General features: G+C 39.9%; 1 protein-coding gene across 2 annotated transcripts; it reads left to right on the top strand.

The window, feature by feature from the left end:
* Positions 1 to 883: 883 nt before the first annotated feature.
* On the top strand, positions 884 to 24839 carry LOC133226641 (choline kinase alpha-like). 2 transcript variants are annotated; one of them, XM_061380411.1, is made up of 12 exons: positions 885 to 1343; positions 5338 to 5449; positions 12569 to 12622; positions 16687 to 16800; positions 17427 to 17560; positions 17831 to 17935; positions 18300 to 18358; positions 19986 to 20073; positions 20925 to 21033; positions 21493 to 21599; positions 21923 to 22004; positions 23424 to 24839. In XM_061380411.1, exons 1-12 carry the CDS (start codon positions 1018 to 1020, stop codon positions 23481 to 23483), a joined length of 1350 nt encoding a protein of 449 aa, XP_061236395.1. In that variant the 5' UTR covers positions 885 to 1017; the 3' UTR covers positions 23484 to 24839. The 2 variants fall into 2 exon arrangements, with proteins under 2 accessions (XP_061236396.1, XP_061236395.1); XM_061380412.1 differs by lacking the exon at positions 12569 to 12622 and having other exon boundaries at positions 884 to 1343.
* The last annotated feature ends 211 nt before the right edge of the window (positions 24840 to 25050 follow it).

Genomic DNA, 25050 nt, shown 5'->3' on the forward strand with positions numbered 1-25050 from the left:
CAGTAACTTTCCGTAAGAAGCAGCCTTAAATAAACATACTGCTGGTTGCTGTAATCCACTCTGTGCAGCACAGACATTTCCTACGTTTTTGTGGCAAGCCACGGGGGTGAACGACAGCAGCACGCTACAGAGCACAGCCAGCCCTGGGGGTGTACCGCCTCGGTTTAACACCGCATCACCAAAGACGCAGCGAAGGCTGCTCCGGCTGCTGCCAGCTCCCTCCCTCTGCCCTCAGCGCTCCCCTCTGCCTCAGCCCCACACACCGGTAGCGGCAGCGCTCTGGCTCGGACCTCCCCAGTTACATCCTCAGCAGGCTTGAGCCGCCGGACCGAGCGGCAGGTGGGGGGCCGAGCCCTCAGCAGCGGGCGCAGTGCTTAGCCCGGCGGGAAGGGGAAGCGGGACCCCCCGGGATCTAACGGGATCTAACGCGCCCCGCAGCCACCGCCGTGGGAAGCGGAGGGGAGGGGTCACCTTGCGGTGCACTCCCTCCCCCCGCCCGCTCCGACCCCGAGCTGCGCGCGCCGGTCGCCGGGGCAACCGGGGATCGGCCAATCGCCGTGCTCCGTTGCCCGCCCCTCCCGTCCCAGGGGTGGTCGCGACGACGCGAGCGAGCTGGCGCCTCGTGCTCCCTCGCGCGCCAATCACCAGGCGCCCGGGGAGCCGGGGGAAGGCGCGCGCTCACCCTTCTCGCGCTCGCTCGCAGCTTCCCCCTCTTCCTCCCTCCCCCCCCCCCCCAAAGAACCAATCCACCTCCGCTCCAGGCTGCAGCCGAACGCCGCTATCCAATCAGGGCGTGAGGCGAGCGGGCCCGCGTGCCGGGCTGCCTATAAAAGGGGGGGCCGGGGGCGAGCGCGCTGCTCACTCACTGCTGGTGCTGCCGGCAGAAGGAAGCACGCGAGGTGTGGGAGCGATAGAGCGCGTGAGCTGTCGCGCTCTGTCGCCCATCCGCTCTTCGCCCCAACGGCCGCTGCGCCCGCTCCCCGTTGCCGTCGCCTCCTCGCCAGCCCGCCTCACGCTATGAAAACTAAGTTCTGTAACGGCGAGAACGACCCTTCCCCGCTTGGGCTCCTCCTGGGCTGCAGCTCCGGCGGGGGGGCCGTCGTCCTGCCCGCCGCCGGGCAGCCCTCCTCGCCGCTGGCTCATGCCGACCCCGAGCGGAAAGACCCCGTAGCGGCGGGCAGGGGTGGGGGTGCCACGCCCCCGCCTTCAGCGCTGCCGCTGCCTGAAGAGGAGCCGCCGCTCGACCCCCGGACGCGGCGCAAGGCGTATCTGTGGTGTAAGGAGTTCCTGCCGGGGGCCTGGCGGGGGCTGCGGGAGGAGCAGCTGCGCATCAACCCCATCAGGTCAGCGCTGTGGACGGAGGGGGGCGGGGCCGGTCCCTGTGGGGAGGGGGCGGGGCCTGAGTCCGAGCCGCTTCCTGAGGTAGGAGGTGCGGGAGATACGGGTCTCCTGTTTCTTTTTTTTTTGTTTTAATTGAAATCCTTCTAAATTCACTTCTCTGGGCGGAGCGGAGCAGGCTGGCTCCCGCGGGGGGGGCGGCTGCACATCCGCCTCCAGCGTTCGTTCTTGGTGCGGTAGGGCGAGGCCACCTGGATCCGCCGCCTCGGTGCGGGGAGTCTCGCCCAGGGGGAGGTAAAAGGCTCTGGGTTCGTTACGTCAAAACACACCCTCCCCAACACACTCCATCCACCCGCCCTGCGGGGGTTGTTCGTGCAAGGTGCCTGGTGCTGCAGCGCGACGGCAGCGCCTCCGCCCTGAGCCGGGGGAGGGACCTTGACGGTAATAGTGATGGAGCCGGTAAAAACTGCTGCACCGAGTGCGGAACTGCCTCCTGGGAATAACAGTGCCTTTTGGGGTGGCTTTTGGCACGGTCCTGACGGTGCTGAAATTCAGAAGTTAGCAGGTACATGCGGTGTATCGGTGATGTGAGTCATCTTTTTATATATATAGTAACAAGTACTTGTGACTCAGCACGTTGGCAGCAGAAATATGTAAATTGGGGATGTTCTGGAAGCCCTGTGTAGTGTGTTTGACAGCCTTGCCTTCTTTGTGGAATTAAATAGTCCTGTATGCTAGTTAAACCAGTGTTAGCTCAGACTTCTGTTTTTACAGACTGCTTATCCAGCATCTGAGTGCTTGATCATTCTACCTGATTAAGTGTAGAATTCACATACAGTTTCAAAGAATATGGCTGTAAGCGTCTTCCCTTGAGTTTCTAGTTTGCTTTCCTAGTGTTTCTACTTTTGTTGACACTTGAAACACAAGGAAGTCTGCTCCCAGTTAGCTAAGAGAAAATAAACTGTTGGTAAAGTGCTGATATGTAAAAGTAAAATGAAAATCCAGCATGCTCATTTCTAAATGTAATTTCAAAGCCTTAACAAAAAAAGAGCAACTGATTAAAAGTCAGTACAGATTGTGTTTTTATATTATTTCTTCTCACTTGACATGATCATAATAAGTTTATGAAGGGGAAGAATTTTTAGGAGACCAATATGTTCCTAGGCAAGTCTGAGAGTATGTCTGTAATCTGACTATCTAAATTGTTTTCATACTTACTAGTGTGTACTTCTGACTTTGGTACTGATTTTCTAAAGCTTTAAGGTTTAGCACAGATATTCTTGCATTTTTTGAAACTTTTCCTCTGAGACACCACTTCAGAATGGCTTGATGGTTTCTGGACTGGGAGAATAGAGGATGGGCTGAAACTTGAGAATGTGTAAAACCGTGCTAGCTGGCAGTTGCGTTTACTTTGGCAAAAGTCTTCTTGCCATTTTGATATATGTAGAATGCATCATATTGTTTTGCTGATCTAGTTTCACAGAAGGCAAGCACTCTGCATTCTCCAGTGTCTGTCAATATTGCGATTTATTTTTTCTGCATTATTGCAAATCATGTTCTTCAGCAGCTGTTAGGTACTTGCCATCATAGGATGAAGGGGTCTAGTCCTTATTCTTTGAGAGCAAAGAAATAGATTTGAATCTATTGAGAATGCAAGTGTAAGAAGGCACACCTAACTACTGTGTCTGTGCTTTGGGGAAAGCTATAGAGGCTTTGAAAGTAGGTGACCCTTTTGTAAGGACTTCTCTTTAAGTAATTTGTAGCAGTAGACTTACTACTAGCTTTATCTGTATGAGTGATATTTGCCCTATTGACCCTTAAGCAGACTGCTGAATCTGCTGACCTTTCAGAACTATACCTTTTATTAGACACCCATATGGATTTACTTAACTAGTACCTTTTTAAGTCTTCAGTGCATAAAACTGAAACTTCTGTTTAATGGAGTTCAGCCTCAGTAAACTACTCCTGTTTGGCTGGAGAGGTATAAAAAGAGAGTTTCTGGGCTTTCATGCACTGCATGTAGGCTGAGCATGTGTTTAAATAACAATTTTACAGGATTTTGCCCTCTTCCAGTTTTTTTTGTAAAGTGAATTTCAATGTGTTTAAACATATCAATACTTAAATAGAAGAGCTAAAGCATATCAGGGGTTTAGAAAAGATAGGGAACAGTTTTCAAAAAAAGTGTCTAGCACAGTTTAAATGAAAACAGAAATATAGCTGGTATAACTAACCGTTGTTCTGATTGCATCTGAATAGTCTGGCTTTGCTTTTCACTTCATATCTTTTCCATCTGTCTGGTTTTTCTACCTGTTCACTTCCATGGTTCAAAGTTACTTCATATCTCTTGTCTCTAAACATCCTTTTTTGGATGCCTGCCAAGCCACCTGGTTCTCTTCAGTCTTTACTGAGCATGTGTGCCATGGCTGGTGTGCCCTATTTTCCTGAGATTTATTTCTTTTTTTTCCTTCTCAGTTGTTGGCTTTGGATTTGTAGGCCAGTACTCCTTTTCTGTGTTGTCTCCTGGTAAATAAAGGTTGTCTACTTCTTGGTTGCCTTTTCCTCCAGAGAATCTTTACTGCTTCCCCACTGCATTGTAAGAGAACCCAGAAAAAATACTTGAAAAAGCATTGAGAGGAGTGTCATGACTAAGAACGTTTTAGATGCTCCATTTTGGATTTGCCATGGATTCATGAATCAAAGCTTACTGCAAGGCAATATTAAATACTTATGTTTAGGGTATTGTGAAAAACTTCACTACTTTGTGAAGGAAATCACAACATGACAGGTATTTTTGATACTACTCTAGAGTTACTGCATTGAGTTATTTAGCTTGCTACAAGTAAAATTACTTGCTTTTAAAATCTCCGTTCCTCATCCCTTTTATTGCTAGCTACTGTATTTGGATTGTATCTGATCTTGAAAGTTCTTCCTTTTGTGATGTGACAGACAAGTTTTTTGGGTTTTGGTGTTTTTCTTCAGTAGAGCTGATTTGCATTTCTGTTCTGCAAGTACATGAGACCTGTTGGTACTTTGTCCTCTTAAGAGAGGAAGAAGTAATAGGGGAAAATGTATTGCAGAAGGGAAATCTGAAAACTTGTTAATGAACACCTTGATAAGAAGGTGCAGAAAGACAATGTAGTGAAGAAAATGTGGACTGAGTACACTGGTTCTTAGCAGACTGCTAGAAATCAAGAAACATAGCTTATCTCACCTGGTATCTATCTAGCTTTATAAACCTGTAGGAAAAAAAGTGCTGTTACTTTTTGCTCTAAGAACACTGTTGTAAAACTGATTGTATGATAAGTCAGGATGGTTGTATAACCCCTGAATGACTGAAGCTTGCATCTTACCTGGTAAGATTCTGAGGCTGACTTCAGATTTGTCAAATACATAAGCAATTTATTTAAAGAACTGCTTTAATTGTGAATTTCAAAATTGAAAATGAGTCGTTAAGGATAACAGTGTAAATAAGACTTTTATCAGTGATGCTGTAGCACAGGTATTCAGGTTAAATCTTCATAGATAACCTTTGTAGCAGCCATCCAGGTGATAGCTGGATACCAAGTTCTTAATTTAAATTTAGTGGCTTATACTCACCGCATGGGTTTAAAGTTTATTCTGCTGTTGCCTTGGTTGGTTGTGTAACCAGCTATACCTGATAAGACTCCCAGCATCACTTCCTAGAAGTCCTGAAAATAATTAGTAGAAGCCTACATATTACCTTAGTTGCCTATATATTTTTTTTCATGGCTTGGGCTGTAATTTGGATCAATAGGTCTTGATAGTGAACTATACATTAAGAAAAAGAAGCTTCTGATTATTTTTTTGTATTGAGGCCTTGTATTGTCATGAGTTATTGGTACTGTTGGATAATTGTTTCTCGTATTAGAGTAGGTCAGGTAATAGTATTGAAAGGATTATTAGTGTGCCTCCAGTTTTTAGAAAATCAAACATGTATGCTCATCCAAGTTAGCTGATAACTTGCCTTTCTCTTTATAGAGGTGGCCTCAGCAACATGCTGTTTCAGTGCTCACTACCTGATACTATTGAGACGGTTGCAGATGAACCACGGAAAGTTCTCCTGCGCTTATATGGTGCAATCCTGCAGATGGTGAGTATGTGGAGTGTTTTGGGAGTGGGAGGGTTTCTGTAGCTTAACTGTAGTATTTTTGGAGATCTTCATTTGTGACACACCAGGTGTGTGTGGCTTTATCCTTTTGGGAATGTGTTGTAGTGGGGTAGATTGCTAGTTTAAAGCAGTTTTCTTTGTAGTTCCTTTATTGTCTAGAACTTGCACTCCTTTCCATACAGATCCTGACTGGTGTGTATCAGCTGAAGGCTCATTTGCTGTCGGTTTGACCAGTAATGTTTTGTTTATGGTGTTAAGCTTGGACTGTGGTGTTTCAGAAAAGTCATTAAAGATTGCTTCTGTACATTGGATAGGACTTTGGCATAACTAGCAAGACTGTGAGAGACTAAACTACTTAATTTTAATCTTGGTAGCACTTAATGGATTTTGGAGATTAAAGTTGAAGGCTTTGTCAAACTTGTACAGTGCTCAAGCATTTTATTAGATCTCATGGGTAATTGTGTTGCTGGAAAATCTGATCTATAGTGCTAGAATAAAAATGAAGCACACACATCAATACCGTACAGCCATCTCATTCCAAAACATGCTTTTGTAAATGTGTGGCATGCCTCATAGCTGGCATAGAAGCTTAACCAGATGTTTATTGAACTCTTCTAATGTTACTTTTCTTTCATTTGGTTAATAAAATGTAGATAGCGTAGAAATTTGTCAAACCTGGAGAAGTGGTTGGCAAATATGTTTCAAATTCTAAGGTTTTAAATCAAGAACATTTTATAAGGTTATCTCTTCTAAAGCTTACAGGCTGTTACCATAGAACTGTGCAGCAGATATTGTTACCCATCTCTGCCAGACACTTGATTATATAGTAAATAAGTAATCCAAAGTGTTTAACCTTAAGAAAAATCGCAATTTCATAAAATTACATTTGGACGTTGGCAGTTGTTTCTATTTGACTTGGGACAGTCTGGATTTATTACCATTAATTTGATATTTTTCAGTATTTGATCACTTGATTTGAAAAACTGATCTGATATCTGCAGGAGACTGACTGTTCCTGAAATTTCAGCCCATCCTTCCCACTTCTGCTGCATTGGCCAAACTGACTATTAACAGATCTCATTGAATACTGTCACTTAACTGGCTTTATAGTGTTTGTTTATTATACAACGTGAGTTATTAACTTTCCCATGGCAGCAGACTTTACCAGAAATATGTGAAAAAAAAATAAATATTCAAACTTCAGTGGTTTGAAATAGCATGAAATGCTTGGCTACACCACCATATGTGTGTTGGGAAAGTTAATCTGTTAAGCAAGAAAAGTGTGTAGAAGTTCTTTAATTCACGCTTAAATAGTTTTCTCGTTAGTTTAGAGAAACCGAAAGCAAAGTGAAAAAAATACTGCAGAGAAACTGATTTCTAAATGACTCTAAATAGCAATATTCTAAGTAACAATTAACGTTGATGTGAAGATTTTTTTTTTTTAGAAATGTTAGTGGCTTTAATGTAATGTGAACTTACATGTCGAAGGCTTGAGTAGGAGCATGGGCTGTAAACTTCCCCCAGTGGTAGAACTGCTGCCCAAGAGCTGTGAAGTAATGTGGCCTTTCCCTTGTATTTCAAAGGAAAAGACTCAAATTTGTTGCCCTCTTTTTCTGAGAGTTGTTTTTGGTTTTTTTGGTGTTTTTTTTTTTAACTTGCCTTTTCTGTGCCCCTGTCCACTGAGGAAATCAAAATAAAATTTGGGGCTCTAAAATCAGAACTAATTTGGTTTGAAAATTGAAAGTGTGTTCATAACTTTCTAACCTTTCTACTCTTGGTGTTGAAGGATCTTTCGAGATGTCTAACTTCCTTTATTTCCATAGTGGCAGTGAAATGACTGCTCTTGTTGGTGCAGTTCTCTAAAGGTTAAGTAAGCAGAGAAAGTCCTAAGGTAAAACTTTCAGATTGCATTGAGGTTCACAATTTTTGTCAACAAACATTTGTCTCTTCCAGTCCCTCTACCTTAAAAGCAAGTTAAAATATAAGCAAACTGTTTTATTGGGGTATTTTGAAAACCTCATTTAAGATTCTTATGAATTTCTGGGTGGCATAAGCAGAATCTTAGGTCAAGCCTGTCCGGAGGGAGTAGCTTGCTATTTTTTTTTAGTAATGTTGCTGAAGTTTAAAACCCTATAGAAATTAAGAGACACTGCCTAAGTAAGTTGAGTTTTCAGACCTTATATTTAAATTGCAATGTAATTTTCAGTTACTTAATTGTAACTGCCAGTGGGTATTAGTAGTTACAACTTGTTAGTTTGAGCCTTTGTAGCATGTTTTAACTCTTGTCCATTTTACTTTCTGTTGAAATTGGAGCACAAAAACAGTGATAATACCAGCTCTTATTTCTTTACTGTAAATGCAAGAGATCTGTAGCGATCTGCACCAAATTGTACATACAGAAGGCAAGATGAAGTTAAAATTTTGAATACAAGTGAAAAATAGAAACCTGATACTAACTTAAGAATGAATGATACTGGCACCATAATTCTTTGAGCCACCTTTTAAAGGAACCTTTTCTGCAGTTTGAAAATAGCCCCAGTTTGCTTATTATGAATCTTGGAAGACACAAATGTCAGTACATGAAACTCATCCAATATAAACCATGCCAGTTAGCTAAAGCTGCCACGCAGGGAAGGCTTTGCCTTCCTCTGTCATATCTAATATGTTTAAGCCAATTTTTTTGTGTGCATGACTGTTTCGGGGGGTGTTGGAGGGAGGTGAACTGAGTTGGCTTGGCCATTATTATGAATGGTCACACTGGCATGGGTGTTTTAAAATCAAGGACTTCTCTTGAGTATATCCTTGAGCAGAACATTTTTTTTTTTTTTAAGACAAGTATTTGTGCTTGTGACAGGTTAAAGTACTAACCACATTAAAACTCAAATGTTTGAGGCACAATGCAGATATGTTCTACATTGTAGAAAGGGAAAAGTCTTACTCTGCTTCACTTATTCTTGCTCCAGCTTAGTTGTTAAATTTAAAGGGGAACACTGAAAGTAAATCTAAGTAAAACTTCCTCAAGACAAAGTGTCTTTGACTGTTGGCATTATCAGTGTTAAACTGAAAACAAAATGTTCTCCAACAGTATGCCCTCTAATGTCCAGACTTTTAAGATTGGATTTCATATGCAGATCATTGTAGTCTTTCTACTTAAATTCAGAATGACAAAAACTTCCAACATCTTAGAAATGCTGGTAGGATTTCAACATAAGGATAGCATCAGCAAAAGAAAAAAACCCGAACAAACCAAAACCCCCTCAAATTAAGGTGAATTTCTTTGAGGTTCACCTATCAAAAGGTAACTTGGGGATTGATTCCCATTGTTTTACACGTCAAAAGAACCTTTAACTCTGATTCATTGGGGCTCTGTTACTTTGCAACAGACAAAACAATCTTGTGTATAAATGAGGGAAACCAAACCAGTATACCTAGTGTTCCTTTCTGGTCCCTCAATTTCTATGTGAGCAGATGCAAAATAAATATAAATGGTTGCCACAGTTCTGTGGTTAATCTTCCATACCTGCCTTGCTGCCTTTTATTTTTTTTTTTTTTGTAACTAAATAAAATGCAGACTGCTGTGTAACTGTAATTCTGTAATTATCAACGTCTTCTGTGGTTGTTGGTGTCCATGTTTGTTTGTAGCATGGAGTAACTACAAATCCCTGGCACTGGCAGACAGCTTGACAGAAACCAAGCACCTCTTACGGGGATATATTTGTGTTGGGTGGCGTTAAGGGTATTCTGGGGGTAATGTACCACTTTAGTTGTATATGCATGTGTTCTCTGCTGCAGGCTTGCCCATGCGATCGTGCCTAGAGCACTCTGGTTTCCAGGTGACAGACACGATTCACGGTATAGTATGAGATCTCTGAAGTTGGAGCATTCTCTACAGCTTTCATTTTCTTTAGTACTGGATTTCATTGTTTAAAAAGAAGGCTTAAGTAGCACCAGCTACTGTCGTCCATCTGAATGTTTACAGCAATAACAAAATATCAAAGTACTACCCCTTCCTTTCCTCTGCTCCCTCATAAGAGAATGATAACTTGCAATGAAGAGGATTAGCGGTGTCTTTGTGGCTTTTTTAGGACTTGAACTGTGGATTATTCTTCACATACTGGATGATTCTAGGACTTCATCAAATTGGTATCGGTTCCTTCAGGTCTGGCAGGGATCAGTGATCAACATCAGATTCTTAGAAACAGAAATAGTTATTGCTGAATCTAAAACTGTGTTCGCATTCTCGGAACTTCAAATCCACGTCTTCCAACAGCTTCTAGAAATAGGAAAAGTTTCTCCTCCATAGGTTGTCTTTGACCTCTCAGGCAGTTCTTTGTAATGTGTTATAATTCCTTCTGATGTGAATTCCTATGGATTTGCCTATATGAAAGTATTTCAGTATTTTGAAGTATTGAAAACTACCAAAGCTGAGTAAACTCAGAAAATGGAGCTATAATGTAGGATTCAAATTTGTGGGCAGAGCTAAGTGTTATTTAGAAAAAAAAAAAAAGGAAGCTCCTCCTGTATACAGAGTTCTCCTGCCAAGCATCACTTGAGATATTTGATTAGGAGCTCATTTTTCAGCTATAAGCAATACATGTTGGGCATTAGGGAGAAAATTAGGAACTTGATTTTGTGTGTCAAACTTCCAGATATATAAAAAGTCTGGTCATCTGCTCACACATCAGGAAATGTGCAGTGTCTCAACTTCTAGGACTTTCATCTTTTACCTGAAGCTTCCTCCCTTAAAATCAATTTACATGATCACATAATAGACTATATAACAACTTCTGTTGTCTGCACAAATAGCTGTCCTTCCTTACTACAACTGTAGTGATCTTTCTTGGTCTGCTTTGAGAATAAACCTTCCCACAATGAAAGTACTGAACAAACACTGAAGAAATCTTAAAGATGTAGAACATGTCCATTTTAAGTTAATATTTCCATAGAGTGATTTAAAACCTTCAGCAGTTATTAAATCATTCTCATATTTGAGTAATTCAAATCTCCTCATTGCTGTTGAAGTAAATAGCTCCCAGAATTTGAGTAAGGTTGGAGTGAGCTATTAGTTCTTGTATAAAAACTCAAGTTTTTGTTGGTGTAGCCAAGAACATGAGCTAAATATGTAGATCACATACCTCATGGTATGTTTCACTTTGAACTAATTTTTCGTAGGTAATCATGCATCCAGAAAACAGTCCTTTCTACCACTTCAGTATCAGTTAAACTTTTAAACTTCAGTTAAATAAAATTGCATCCTGCTTACTTCTCCTTGACCACATGTACCGAAGGCTTTCCTAATTCTAGGCTGAGTACATGGCCATTTCTGAATACTGATCCTCTCCAAGCTGCCATTCATATTTGCAAGTTATTTACAAACGACTTTGTTTTCATTCTCCTCTGGACACTAATGCTCCATGCTGAGGGAACAGAAAAGAGGAAGGGATGCCGCAGAAGTCTCCTTTTCTGAAGACTCTGCAGTACACATCCTTAACTGTCTTTCTAATGGCATGGTAGATGCCATTAGGTGATCTCCAACAGTAATTTGAGGTGGACTTGTAGAACTGGTGAGCTCTTTATACAGTATGACTTCTGCAAAGTGGATGCCAGTTCAGGTTCTAGGGGAAAGCCTTATCTGCTTAACTTCTGATGAACTGAACCGTTCTGAGAGCACCATAAATCAGGAAAGACTCCTGGATGGTGAGTAACTTTCTGACTGTTCAAGAAAAATCTGTAAGATGCAAGAGTGGTATTGATGTGTAGGACATGCTTGTTCAGAGAAGCCTTCTGTAAATCACTTTAATACTATTGAGTAGTTACGCATTTAGCTTTAGTGAATGTTTTGACTTTATTAATTTCCTTGAAAGGAATACAAGCTAATAGTTTTCATATTGTCTTGTGTTAAACTTACTATCCTAGTGGAATGGGAAGTACATGCTGAAAGACCATCGATTCATAACTATACTTCTTCTATGCATCTGAAATACTGTAACTGTATAGCTTGTGTAAATCATTAGCTTGTTGTATTGTACTTAAGGCAGCTGGTGTTGCTTAACTGTATTCCATTAAGTTCATATTTCCACCCTTTTTTTGGACCTCTTAGAGCTTTGGAACAGAAAGGTATGCACCCGGTTCTATAAATAAAATGTTTTGCTCAGAAGGTGGAGATGCAGGCTACCTTTATGGGGCTTTAAAGCTAGTCTGGTTTAAAGTCAACAGTGGAATTGCAACATAAATAGCAGCCACAAACTGTCACTAATTCTAAGCAAATATTTGCTTTCTCTTCTCCTTGCCTTCAGTCCCTTTAAAGGACAAGGGGCTTATTACATCTTGAATTTTAAATGTGCAGCTCTATTAAAAGCATGTGCCATTGAGGGCTCAGTTGCTGAGGGTATGGTTTGATACTCTGAAACTGCTTTGTAATGATTTTTAACAATCCTAGCACAGTACATTATGCATGGAATTCACTGAACTTAATATACTGCAGTTTCTACTGAGACATCTTTAGCTTACATGGGCATTCATTTGAAGAAAAATCTTGGATTTATATGGCCAGTAGTACATTGTACAGATAGTCTAGATAGCATACTGTAAATAAGGAAATACTGGTCAAAGGAATTTGGAAAATCGAGTAATAAAGTAGTTTGCAAGCTTCATAACATGCCCTGTCTAATAGTCCTAAGGCTTCTATGTAGTCTCTGTAATGTGTCTCTTAAGTGCTTTAGATGCAAGAAGAGTATCATCCCAGGTGTCATGCAGAGGTACTTAATTTTCTTAATTAAAAGTTCCTCTAAGCTTATGATACATTGAAATCTTGTTTGGAAATACTGGGAAACAGTAAAAAAAGTCTGAAAAATCTGCTGTCAGGCTATTTACAGGAGTGGCTTAATCTCTGGCACATCCTTTTGAAAGATTTTAGAATGTTGGAATAGTATGGTGATTAGAGGTCAGATAAATACTAGTGCTGTAGCTGACACAGATCAAGACAGTGTTGCAACATCTAGTTAATTGTAGCTGGCACTTCACCTCCCTTTGTTCTGGTGGTTGCAGGTTAATCATGTTAAATTTCATCTTCTCATTGTGTTTGCTTTTTCTCATTCATAGAGGTCCTGTAATAAAGGAGAGTCTGTAGAGTCTCAGAAGGAAAATGACTTTCAAGTGAGTAATTAATTTGACTTATTTCATGGAATTTCATAGATGACAGGAATGTGGTGATCCTACTTGTTCTAAACCAGTAGTTATTCCACCTGGTATCTGGGCTGTACCTAGAAACTGTAAACAGTAATGACAAAATTGATTTGCTCATAGAAGTAGCATTGTAATGTGAGTGTCTGTACATAACTTGGGAAGACTTAAGCATACCACATTAACAAGAAACACCCCCTCAATTCTACCCTAAATGGTTTCTCAGCATTGTGAACACTGGTGTTAATACTGTTATGTATCATGCTAGGCTCTTTCTTTAGTAGAGAAGGATCAGTACTGTGCTTTACCTAATCCATATTTTAAAATACATTGATGAACTCTTCTGGAGAAAGTATGTATAGCTGGGAGAGGGAGAACTTCTCTAGATCATGAAGTGTTTCTGATTAGAACTGTACATGGGTCATCTGTGTTCTGCAAACTTTAAAGTATTTGGAACTATTTCTGCTCATGCAGCATAAAGTGTAGTTGAGTGTAATTTTTCATAAAACCATCTGAACAGAATTTGATAACTTAGATTTTTACCATAGAAGTATTTTTTCCAGTAAGGGATAATATTGCAGCACATTAGCCAAATTCTTTGCTTATGTACTGTCATTTTTCAGCTCTGTAATGGTTTTGGCAGTGATTAGGGAGAAGTACATTTTAGTTAAGTGCTGGTTTTCTCCCCTTGTATTTTTGTGCCTTCTGGGAATGCCATCTGAAACAGTCAAGCTTTTTTTTTTTCCTTAGGAAGTTGAAACTGGTTTTAAAATTCTTGTTGTTGAATGCCAACTTTAGAAGCTTTGTTGAACTTTAGCCTACTGGAACAGCTTCAGTCAGTTGAACAAAGACTGAACTGAAAAATGTACTGATCTGATTCCTCAGTTTTCTTCAGCGGTTAAAAATTGAGATGGCTTGATTTTTCTCTCTTGCCCCAATTCAGTAAAAAAAACAAACAACAAAAACACAAAAACAGTTCCTGAAGTTATAAAAGAAAACAAAAATCTAAACAAGTCCCTTCCTGATGCCAGCAGCTCCCAGACACTTTGCAGTGCAGGAAGCAAAGCATTGAACTTAGAACTCTGTGTGTGTTGCCGGAAAATACTGATTCATTGCTGGCAGGTTATTGTTTTCTACTATTAATCTCATAGTACTGGAACTTCGCTCTTGGATCAGGGTACTCAAAAACTCCTGTCAGGGTACATTTACTGAGTTTCTTAAGTCTAGGTAAAAATCGTAGGTGGGTTTGATCAGAAGAGTCAGTGTCATTCTTTGGAGACAAGAAAAACCTCTGGGTAATCCCAAAATGTTCTGGTTCACTAGCAGAAGCATTGTAGCTGTTCTGAGCTGCCTGGTGTTTGACAACTGTGACTAGAGATAGGGTAGTCTTCTCTCACCTCATAAGGTCTTTTAAGAGATGCTATCTTTGTTTTACCTTGATTTTGCTATAGGTAGGGGTAATTTTCCTTAAAATGGTGTATTTTGCAGTGAGCTTTTTGTCAAAGCAAGAATAAAGAAGCTTCAATTCCAGCTGAAGTGTAGAAAGATTTTTTTTTTTTAATTTCTCCTTGCCTGAATGGGGGTTGCATATTGGAATAGTCTTGTAAAGAGTATTTATAGTTCTTAGGTTTGAAATGCAACATTTGACTCCAAGAATTCATTTAAAAGTGTGAGTGGTCAAATCTTCTCCAGAAGCTTGTTTTAAATACCAGTGTTCATGGTTACATCTGTTTGAAACTGAAAATTGAAAGCTTCAGAGCTTAACACAATAGATTGTTGTCTTCACAGTATAAGCATATTGCAAGGTATTTGAAGGCATTGAGATACATGATCTACTTAGTTACAATGCTTGATCCTTTAAAAAGGTAATCAGGTGAGCATTTAACTGAAGAGTTACCTAGATTTGTTCGATGTCCATATGAAGTAGTCTGTAGAAATTTCTAATGTCCTTTAGGAGTTTATTTCCACAACTCTAACCTGACAGTAGTATATGAAGTGGAAAAGGTCTAGCAAGTGTTACGAAGGAGAAGTCTTTGTGCCTGAGATACATAGATGGTATTTTTCCAGAGCTCTCACTGGACCTGTTCTGAAGTGACCATTCTGCTAGAGAAAGTTCTTTTGATGCTCTAAACTTTTGTCTTTCAATTGCCCAGCATCAGAGAATTCAAACTTGAATATTCTTACACTGCTGCTTTTAGGTAATACTTGCCTGTACTTTTAAACCTTGAAGCAAATCTTTCATGGAGAGAAGCAGCCACCCTTGTTAACACTGACAGAGAAGTTTACAAACTTGCAATCATGTGGTTGTGGATTATCTGAAGGCTCTAAATTTTTAATCATGTCAGAAATAATCCATAAGTGCACTGCAGAGTAATTGGAAATTAATTGGTTGTTGTTTCTGCTGCATTAGGGGACTTAATGAAGAACATTTCTTTAGCAATTGATGTTATCCAAGTATCATGAGTTGATTCTCAGTAAGATGCAAAACCAAGGAACTGATATCTTAATGGGATCAGCCCACAGAACTGCTGTAATCAGACTTTTATAACACCTGGTGTTGTACCAGGCACAGGCAAATTCAATACTGACTAATAAAGGAGTAGACACTCAATAACCTGTATCTAATTTGCTTTTTGGTTCTTGGCAGTGGGCTTCAGGACTGAAGTGAAAATTTCAGATCTGTGGTGGTGAGGGCATATGAAATGATTAAAAGTATGTATCTTTGGCTCATTAGTTCTGCTTTGGAGTTGCAGGGAAAACATTGGAGGACATGGAGGCAATACCTTCATGTGCAGATTGCCTTAAATTCCCAATTGATATTCTTGATGACTCTTTATTGGAGTTAATGCCTCAGAATATAATTACATGAGTCTTTTCTACACTTTCATATTAAAGTCTACAACTTCTTGAAGGCGCCACAATAATGTGTGGGCCAGTAATAAAAATAACTTATCAACAGAGCTGCATGGAGTGTACTCAAGGGTGGAACTTGTATGGAAGGAATTATTCACTGTATGAGACTGTAATGACTACTGTAATGCAGAAGGCTTTGTAGTCTGAAATACCTGAGGACTTTAACTTTGTGCTCTTAAGCTTAAGTGTCATGGGTCAGACTTTGAGATGAGTTGCTCAAAAGTAGGCAGAAGCTTAGCAGACATCTAGGATTTGAGTACAGCTGGATTCCAGTTAACGTAATTGCTAGAAGTAGTGATTTATACTGTGGCTTCTGTGTTTATAGCAGACCTTACCCATCAAGAAGGCTATACTTCAATGATTTTAACTGTATTTTTGAGACATATTTAATATTTCTATTAATTTTAAAACGTTAATATTAAAAAGATACCTGCTTGTGTCTGTTATGGACTGAGTTTATTGGTATAAGGAAAACCTTGAAGAAAAGTTATTGGAACTTGAGGTATGTTTGGAGATTGCAAAGGAAGAATGTTTATTCACACACAGTTGCTCCTTAGCAGGAGTTTAAATTATGTTGTCTTAAAAAAGAACAGCCAACAGTAAATGTGCTGAACCACAAACAAACCCTAAGTCATTCTTCTAAATGAAAAATTGGGTACTTGTTCACTTCATTCACTTGCATAGTCAAAATGTCCTTTTGTGAGGTAGTGTTCCCAAGTGTGTTAAAATAGCCAAGGGTAATATTTATAGCTCCTCTGCTGTGCTTCAGTAGGATAAGCTCCTTCAGGAAATGAATTTGCAGAGTTCCCACAGGTTAGGGAGAGGGTGTTCTGTGTTTTGCATAGCTTTCCTTTGACTTGGCCCACCAACAGTACCTGTTAAGTAATAGATTTTCCTCCCTGGCTTTAAAATTGAAAGCCAAATATTTGTATTGCTTCCATGCTAACTAAGAGCTGTTATTAGTAAAGAAACTTCGGTTAGCAAAATACTGAGTCTGCTTTTTAAAGCTAACACTAAAATTTCTTGCTTTGTAGCAGTTTAGCTACTGTGCGCACCTAAGAACATTTCTGTGTAAGCATCAATTAATGCTTTAACTTTAAAAAAATGTGTTGTTTTATTTGCAGGGGGCAGAAGCCATGGTTCTGGAAAGTGTTATGTTTGCCATTCTTGCAGAGAGAGCCCTTGGTCCAAAGCTGTATGGAATCTTTCCACAAGGGCGACTGGAGGAATTCATTCCTGTAAGTCCTGTTCATGATTAGTTAATGGGTTTCTGTTAGCTGTTTTAATTGATCATGACAAGAAGGCCTCTGGACTGCCCAGAAAAGCTGGGATGTGGGAATGGAATACTTGGCAGCCTGTAGTAATTGCTAGTGGTAATTTGATACAGTTTATACCGGGTGTTGGAGAGCCCAATTATAGCTCTTGCCAGGGAGAGTTATCTAAAAATTCTTCAGCTGTAGCAGGGACTAATAAATGAAGGTAAAAGAACCTGTTAGATACCAAACATAGCATTGGAAGCTATGGAATAGCACTTTCCAGTAACAGCATTTGATACTCTTATATATTTATACCCAATCTGCTTTGAAGATATCTTTAGTGTGAGATGTGATATTGTTCAGGCCATAATTGAGAAGAGAATTGACCAAGTTGTAAGTAAGCTAGGGTGGCTGCCTCAGCTTTCCCAAAGACAGCAATTTTATAAGCTCATTTGGGATGAAAAAAGTGTCTTGCTAGAGTACTTTCCTAGTATATCATACTATACTAGTATATTCATACTATACTTTATAGAGACTAATGCTAGTGTTTGTAATTAATGACACTTTTGTAATTAGCTACATTTAAAGAATACTCTATTTTATTACAGAGCAGGAAACTAAGTACTGAAGAACTAAGCTTACCTGACATATCTGCTGAAATAGCTGAGAAGATGGCTAGATTTCACGGCATGAATATGCCATTTAATAAAGAACCTAAGTGGCTTTTTGGAACAATGGAAAAGTAAGTTATGCGATATTTTAAAGTATAGAAAAAAGCAAACTGTTTTAATTTTGATCAGCAGATTATTTTTCCTGAATGCCTGGGACCACAAGCTCTCGCTGTACCCAGAAATTGCGTCATAGTTACTTGAGAAACTTAAACTATCTTGAAGAAGAGTAACATTTTCTTTAGTATCTTTTTAACTTTTTGGTTTTTATCTTAGTATAAGAAGATTAATAAGCAATATACTTATGGTCACAAATGCTGTACTGTTGTGTCTGTTTTTAACAGATACCTAAATCAAGTGCTGAGGATTAAATTCACCAGAGAATCCAGAACTAGAAAACTGAACAAGCTCCTCAGTTACAATCTCCCCCAGGAAATGAAAAATCTAAGGTAAGCTTATTTGTGCAAATTGGAAGGTAGGGGTAAACAAGTTTTACCATGAATTTGTATACTTTTTCAAGCACATTATACAATATAATACCCTATATTAATTTTACTTTACAAGCTGGGGCTTGGTTTTGGTTCTGTAACCAAGGTGATTCTCATATGACCACAAACTGATATGATCAAATTGCTGATCTGACTTGCTAGTTAGTGAAGTCCAACTTTGTTGTCCTGATCTTGGGCTCCTAATTGAGATAATAGGGTATTGCTAGAAATGTGCAGCACTTCAGATTCTTACAGCAAATTCTTTATTTAAAAGTGAACCTGAACTTAGTAATTTGTTACAAGATCCTATATTGCTGTTTTCTAGGGCTATGCTTGAAGCTACTTCATCACCAGTTGTATTCTGCCATAATGACTGTCAAGAAGGTAAGCTGCTAGTATTTCATGACCTTAAGTGATGAAGTCTTAAGCCTTTCTGGTCACTTGTTTGCTTGCTGAGAGGTAGTCGTTGTTCAGGTACTATCCTGTAAGATGACCTGAAGCGGCAGCCTGTGTGTGCTCTCCTAGTGTGCAACAGTTGCAAAGTCCATTGGCTTTCAGCAACCCTTCATGCTAATTAAGAGAATGTCTAGTATCGTAAATGGATTAGCCAAGCATGTATACATGCTGTTTGTACCTGTGAGTTGATGATGGGAGCCTTGCATGTTGTCTGTTAAAACTGTACTTTTCATAGCTGTCTGTAATATTACCTGATCAGGGCAGGATATACTTCAGGCCTTAAAAAAGATACTGAAAAAAATACAATGAATGGTGAAAATGAGAGACTAGAGTAGTTGGACTCAGTAGTTCTCAGCTTGTACTGGTAAGAAGTGTTAGGAAAACTTTATCCACCTCTTTTTAGTGCACTCTGCCTCTGCAAGTCATGGAGGGAATAACAAATTTTCAGGCTTTTCTCTAAAGAGATGAAAAGGAGGCAGACTAAAGGTACTGGATATGCTGTGTTTGTGCTCCCTGCCACCTCTACAGTGGGTAAGCTGAGCTGGGCTGGAAGAATGCTATATGAGGACCATATGGAAGGCTGTTTTTTTTCTCAGGAGTCCCAGCCTTGTTAGCTAAGGCTGAAGAATCGGCCTGAAAAAGGATTGCCCTGGAGAATAGGCAGCACAAGGGGAAAAAGCCACTGATCTGAGGTCTGAAGAGCCAGCTTGGTAGTGAGGTTTGAGGTCTCAGTGCTGATGTGGCAAGGTGTGGTATCAGGAGTTAGAGCATGGTAGTGCTGGTGCAAGCTTTGTAACCTAAGTTTCCAAGGCAAGGGTGTGTGTGGGGAAAATATTGTATTCATTCTATTGCTCTGAAGGTATGGCATAAAGAACGGATGTACCTGTGGAGAGGAGACAAACTATTGCAGAAATTGAAATTCCTATGATTTATTTACTAGTTGACAAACTTGATGTCTTTCATATGAATTATGAGCAAGTGACGAACTGAATTGAAAGACAGGGAAAACAGTCTCCCTGTTACGAAGGAAAAGATGAGCTTTTCTGTAAGTACTGGTTGTGCCATATACTAGAATAGCAAAGTGGCTGCTATTCTAGAAAGGAGTCTGTGGCTTTCAGGCTGCTGAGAAGCAGTTCCCCTTCCAAGTGTAGTGTGACCAGTGATAGTGCTATGCAGGTATGACAGATCCGCATAGTTTATATCTCAAGCTGTGGAAAGAAAGAGTTCAGCAAGGGCTACTAACGCTGACAGTGTTATCCAAGTTAGCTGCCAACTAAATGCTGAAGAAGCAGGACTCTTGGGAGAACAGATCTACCTCTGCCTGCACAGAAGAAAACTTACTTGCTGTCAGCTTTACAAGGTTTATGGTATATATCTCAACTTTCAATGAGCTGGTATACAGTTAGTGCAACTTGGCTTTTTCTGTCATTCTTCTGTGCAGGATATAAATGATAGCTGGGATTATCTGAACAATATTTCTTAAGATACAGTATTGATTTTTCCTCTGTTTTCCTGGGACTTCATTGAATATGCTGTATTACCTTAAAATTTTCAGGTAATATTTTGCTTCTGGAAGGCAGAGAGAATTCAGAAAACCAAAAGCTGATGCTCATTGACTTTGAATACAGCAGCTATAATTACCGGTAAATCACTTTATTTTCTATTCAGCAGGAAGGTGTGTTGCTTTTTACATGCTACAATGAGAGCAAGTGCTGCTTCTTCTGTCTATTCTAGTGAATTGTGCTCTGCTCTATTAGCGGTGGACAGCAAACTATATAACTAGGTAAAACAGCTCTGGTCCTGATGGTTTTGAGTATAGGCATACAGCACAGTCAAAGCTGTTGGAGCTCCTTATTTGTCCAGGCTAGAGGGCTTGTTTGTTTATGCATAAATGATTTCTTGCTTGCATGTCAATTCCTTTCTAGTGGGGGTATAAGAGAAATGGTAGATTGTGTATGTACATATGTATGTAGAGCGGGTTTGCAATTTTTTTATCTTCGTCCCTTTCAGATGGCTTTATCATCTGTGCACAAAAGTAGTCCTAGGTTTTTCACTACATGGCTACACACAGTGCTTTCTGTTCCTGCCTCAGTCATCTAGAACCTGTGTTTAAAGTTGATCTAAATGTGGAGTCATTTGGATCACTAAACATTAACGTAGCTGGAACATAATGGAACCCTGAATTCCAGTAATGTGAAAGTGGGATATGTTAAATACTTGGAGTATGACCTTTTTGCCTGCAAAACTGTTTCCATTGGTATAAAAATTAGTAATATAGTCTATTATTTTCACGTAGCTTGTAGCTTTCATTCTTAATTGCCCATCTTTATTGATTTTAATACTCTACAAAAAAAGTTGTGTTCTTGTCATAAATTTTCTACCTTGTTTAGCAAAACTGCAGTACGTTCTAAGTAGCCTTCTGCTTTTAGGCTTGATTAAAACAGATTGCTAGTATGCAAATACTAAGGTACTTGGTCTTTTACCTCTTTTTCAGAGGCTTTGACATAGGAAATCACTTCTGTGAATGGATGTATGATTACACATATGAGAAGTACCCATTCTTCAAAGCTAGTTTTCTTAAATATCCTTCAAAGAAGCAGCAGGTAGGCACATAAGACGTAATTAATAAAATGCCAATGTCTGCATTCTTCAACTCTCTTCTAATTCTGTTTTGGACTTACTCTGTCCCAAGACCTGTCATCCATGACTTCCTTAAATACAACACTCTCTAATCCTGACTCTTTGCTTTGAAAGTTGTAGAAACTTCGTAATAGCTATTCATGATATAATGTTTGCTATGTGTCATGTAGTTGTCTACCACAGAAAGTCCAGACTGCAGCTGTGAAATCAATTGGCAGTAGCAAAATGTCATCTGTTGTCCTACTGTTATGACTTAAACCAGACTTTCAAGTAATTGGTAGAGCCACCATTAATCTTAAAGATAACTCCAGAACTGTTGATGTTGGGAAAAAAAAAAGACAACTTATTAAAAAGCCTGCCTCTTTCTGAAAAAAGCATGTCTTGAGACTAAGTTGTTACACAGTTGTTTACTTGCCTTCCAGCTTCATTTTATCTCCAGTTACCTGTCTGCATTCCATGATGGCTTTGAAAATCTGAGCAATGAAGAGAAGTCCAAACTAGAAGAAGAAGTGCTGACAGAAGTTAACAGGTAACTTGTCTTTCACAACTGTATCTTGAAAATTCCATTGTGATACTTGTTCTTTTATATCTCTGGGTCAAGAAACTTCAGCCAAGAGAGGTTATAAGTGATTTATATGTGGTAAAGTCCTTTGTAACCTTTAGATATGTGATAAACACTGAGTGGAGTAAGCAAAATACCATGGGGAAGCTAATGGAATTATTTTTATAATGTCATACCTAAAGAAAAGATGTGGACATCTCCAAACTAGGGAATACCATTCTAGAAGGATATTGAAATAAGGTGGTGTGACTTAGTTGAGTATTTCAATAAACATAGCCTTGCAATTTCAGGTTTGCCCTTGCGTCACACTTCTTTTGGGGTCTCTGGTCTATTATACAAGCAAAGATCTCATCCATTGAGTTTGGTTATCTGGTAAGTTACTTAATCAGTTTCATGTAAGTAAAAATGTATTCTCTATTAAGTAACCTGCGGTACATTATCAGAAAGTAAAAGAAATGATATCTCACTGCAGCTGGTATCTTCTAAGTGCAGTAAAAAGTTTAGCAACAAATTTCTTGCTAGTTTGTGCCATGGGGGGTTGGAACAATGCCTTGCACTAAACCATGTCACCCAAAGCTCTGTCCAACCTGGCCCTCAACACCACCAGGGATGGAGCATTAACAGCCTCCCTGGGTAGCCCATTTAAGTGCCTCACCACCTTTACCGTAAAGAACTTCCTTCTTATATTCAATCTAAACTTCCCCTGTTTAACAGGTAAGTCTTAAACTGTTACCCTTTGTCCTATCACTACAGTCCCTAATGAAGAGTCCCTCCCCAGCATCCCTGTAGGCCCCCTTCAGATACTGGAAGGCTGCTATGAGGTCTCTTTTTTCCAGGCTGAACAGCCCCAACTTTCTCAGCCTATCTTCATACAGGAGGTGCTACAGTCCCTTGATCATCCTTGTGGCCCTCCCCTGGACTTGTTCCAGCAGTTCCATGTCCTTTTTATGTTGAGGACACCAGAACTGCACACAATACTCCAAGTGAGGTCTCACGAGAGCAGAGCAGAGGGGCAGGATCACCTCCTTCAACCTGCTGGTCACACTCCTTTTGATGCAGCCCAGGATACAGTTGGCTTTCCGGGCTGTGAGCGCACACTGCTGGCTCTTATTCAGTTTCTCACCGACCAACACCCCCAAGTCCTTCTCTGCAGGGCTGCTCTGAATCTCTTCTCTGCCCAACCTGTAGCTGTGCCTGGGGTTGCTCCGACCCAGGTGTAGGACCTTGCACTTGTGGTTAAACTTCATAAGGTTGGCATCAGCCCACTTCACGAGTGTGTCAAGGTCCCTCTGGATGGTGTTCCATCCCTCCAGTATATGGTAGCATGCAGTAAGTGTGAATTTGGAAACTGAGTAGTCAAAGTGCCACATGTAAAGACATGTTGAAGTTCAGTATCTAACAATATCAATGCCGGGTAGCTTGTTATACTTGAGAAACAGATCAGTCTAACTCTTGATACATGCTTAGTGTATGATAAAGTGATATAACTTTCAGGTATTCTGAATATCCTGCAGGAGATATTGCAGGAGCTGTCCTTTTTAGTTTTGGATTTTTCTTCTGACATGCTGGCAGCATCTTATAGTGGTAGAATTGAAATAAGATTGGGGGGAAGTTTTAAGAAGCCAGAACACCTCTGAGGGAGATTATCCTTCCCAAAGAGAACTAATTAATGTGTTGAGATGATGGATTGGGAAGGTAGCACAGTTAATACCTTCATTATGCTTCCCCCTCCCAAATAAGAGCAGTTATCTGTTTATTGTATTGAGTACTGAATGTTTCTTATTTCTCCAGGAATACGCGTTATCCAGATTTGATGCATACTTTGAGCAGAAGAGGAAGCTGAAGGTGTGAATGTGGGAGGAGTGGCCTGTTGGTTACTGTTTGAAGAGGGCAGCTGGACAGAACTTACACTGTGCTTAGGCTACTGTATCTCTAACGAAGGTGTCACTGAATTCCAGTTTCTTGGAATGCAGGTGTACAGTACTGTATAAAATGACTTGTTTACAGTTTCGTAAATACTTGGAATGCGGTTGGGAGGCAAAAGTAAAATACAACAGTGCAATATCTTTAAATCTTTTTGATCTGGAAGGTATTTTATATTTTGGGAGAAGTTTAGAATTTAGTGTCTATACCATATGCATCAGAGCGAACAGTGTTACTGTGAGTACATTTTCTGTGGGGGGTGTTGGCCTTCTGGTTTATGTTGTAAGTTGGAACAGTTATGAAAGATCATTCATTGTGGACACTGCCTCTCAATGAGAAGGAAAAGCGAAGGAGACAACTGTTAAACTGTGAAGTAGGCTTAAAATCTGAACTGTGAGATTAGGTTCAACGTGCCCCATGAACACTATTTTCAAAGCTGCTGATATGTTACACCACTTTAACCATAAAGCAACTAAACACATTGGAGCAGAATGCTTTAAAGTGTTACCTGCATATACATGAATGTTTCTCTTAAGCTGGTGTGCCTGTGAAGTATGAATGAACTTTGAACTGACATTCTGGAGGAGTTTGTCTTGAATTGTTCATTCCATGTCCTTCAAGAACATGCTTTAGCCCAGCCTGATTGTCTCTTAAAATGCTATGTCCTGCACAGGGGGTTCTGTAGGCTGGCAGCACTGGGAAGAGTGCCTTGAATCGCTCTAGCAGCTCCCCAGATAACTGGATTGCAATTGACAGTGCTTGTAATTGGAGCCCATCTCTCTTGTGTTGCCACAGTATATGCCTGTAAGAAATAGTAGAGCCCAAAGACTGTGGAGAACACTTCAGGAAATTGCTAATCTGCCTATCCAGTGCTTTTGTGGCTTGGGAGGTGCTTTTCTTGCACCTTCAATTGTCATCATGTTCCAGCAATCCAGTAAAGCGGAGCATCTTGGGGGAACAATAATGTTTATATTGAAACTTGACTATAATCTGTGTACATGTCATCTAAAGATTTCTTTAGATTTTTGGGAGCTTGTTTATTTTGAATGTTATTTGTTTGTGCTTTTTAACACACTGTATTATAAATAATAAACTTCTAAGTCTACCTTTTCTTGCTTGTAAAGCAGATACTGTTTCAAGCAGCTGGAAAAATGTGCAGCATTTCATGTACTGTATAGTGTAACTTGTAAAAGCTGTTATTTTATTCTCTAGTATAGAGAATAATTTTCCATACACTCAATTATTAATACTTTATAATAAATATAAAGCACTTCAGAATATCAACTATGATGTTTTTAAGTCTTCGTTACATCTGCAGGATAAAATAGGTGCTGGGTTTGGTCTTAATCTATGCTGGAAGTGCTTTCTTGCTTGTCTTCAAAGGCAAACTAAGCTTTGGGCTCAGTGGTGCAGGATATATATTTTAACTGTAGCATTTGTGGGGATGGAGGCACGGACCCAGAGGTAGAGTGCAAGCTGGATCATTTACTGCAAA

Source organism: Neopsephotus bourkii, unplaced genomic scaffold (assembly GCF_033783945.1).
Source record: "Neopsephotus bourkii isolate Nb327-2 ecotype Australia unplaced genomic scaffold, CSIRO-AGI_Nbou_v1 NB_1792, whole genome shotgun sequence".
Lineage (NCBI taxonomy): Eukaryota > Metazoa > Chordata > Aves > Psittaciformes > Psittacidae > Neopsephotus > Neopsephotus bourkii.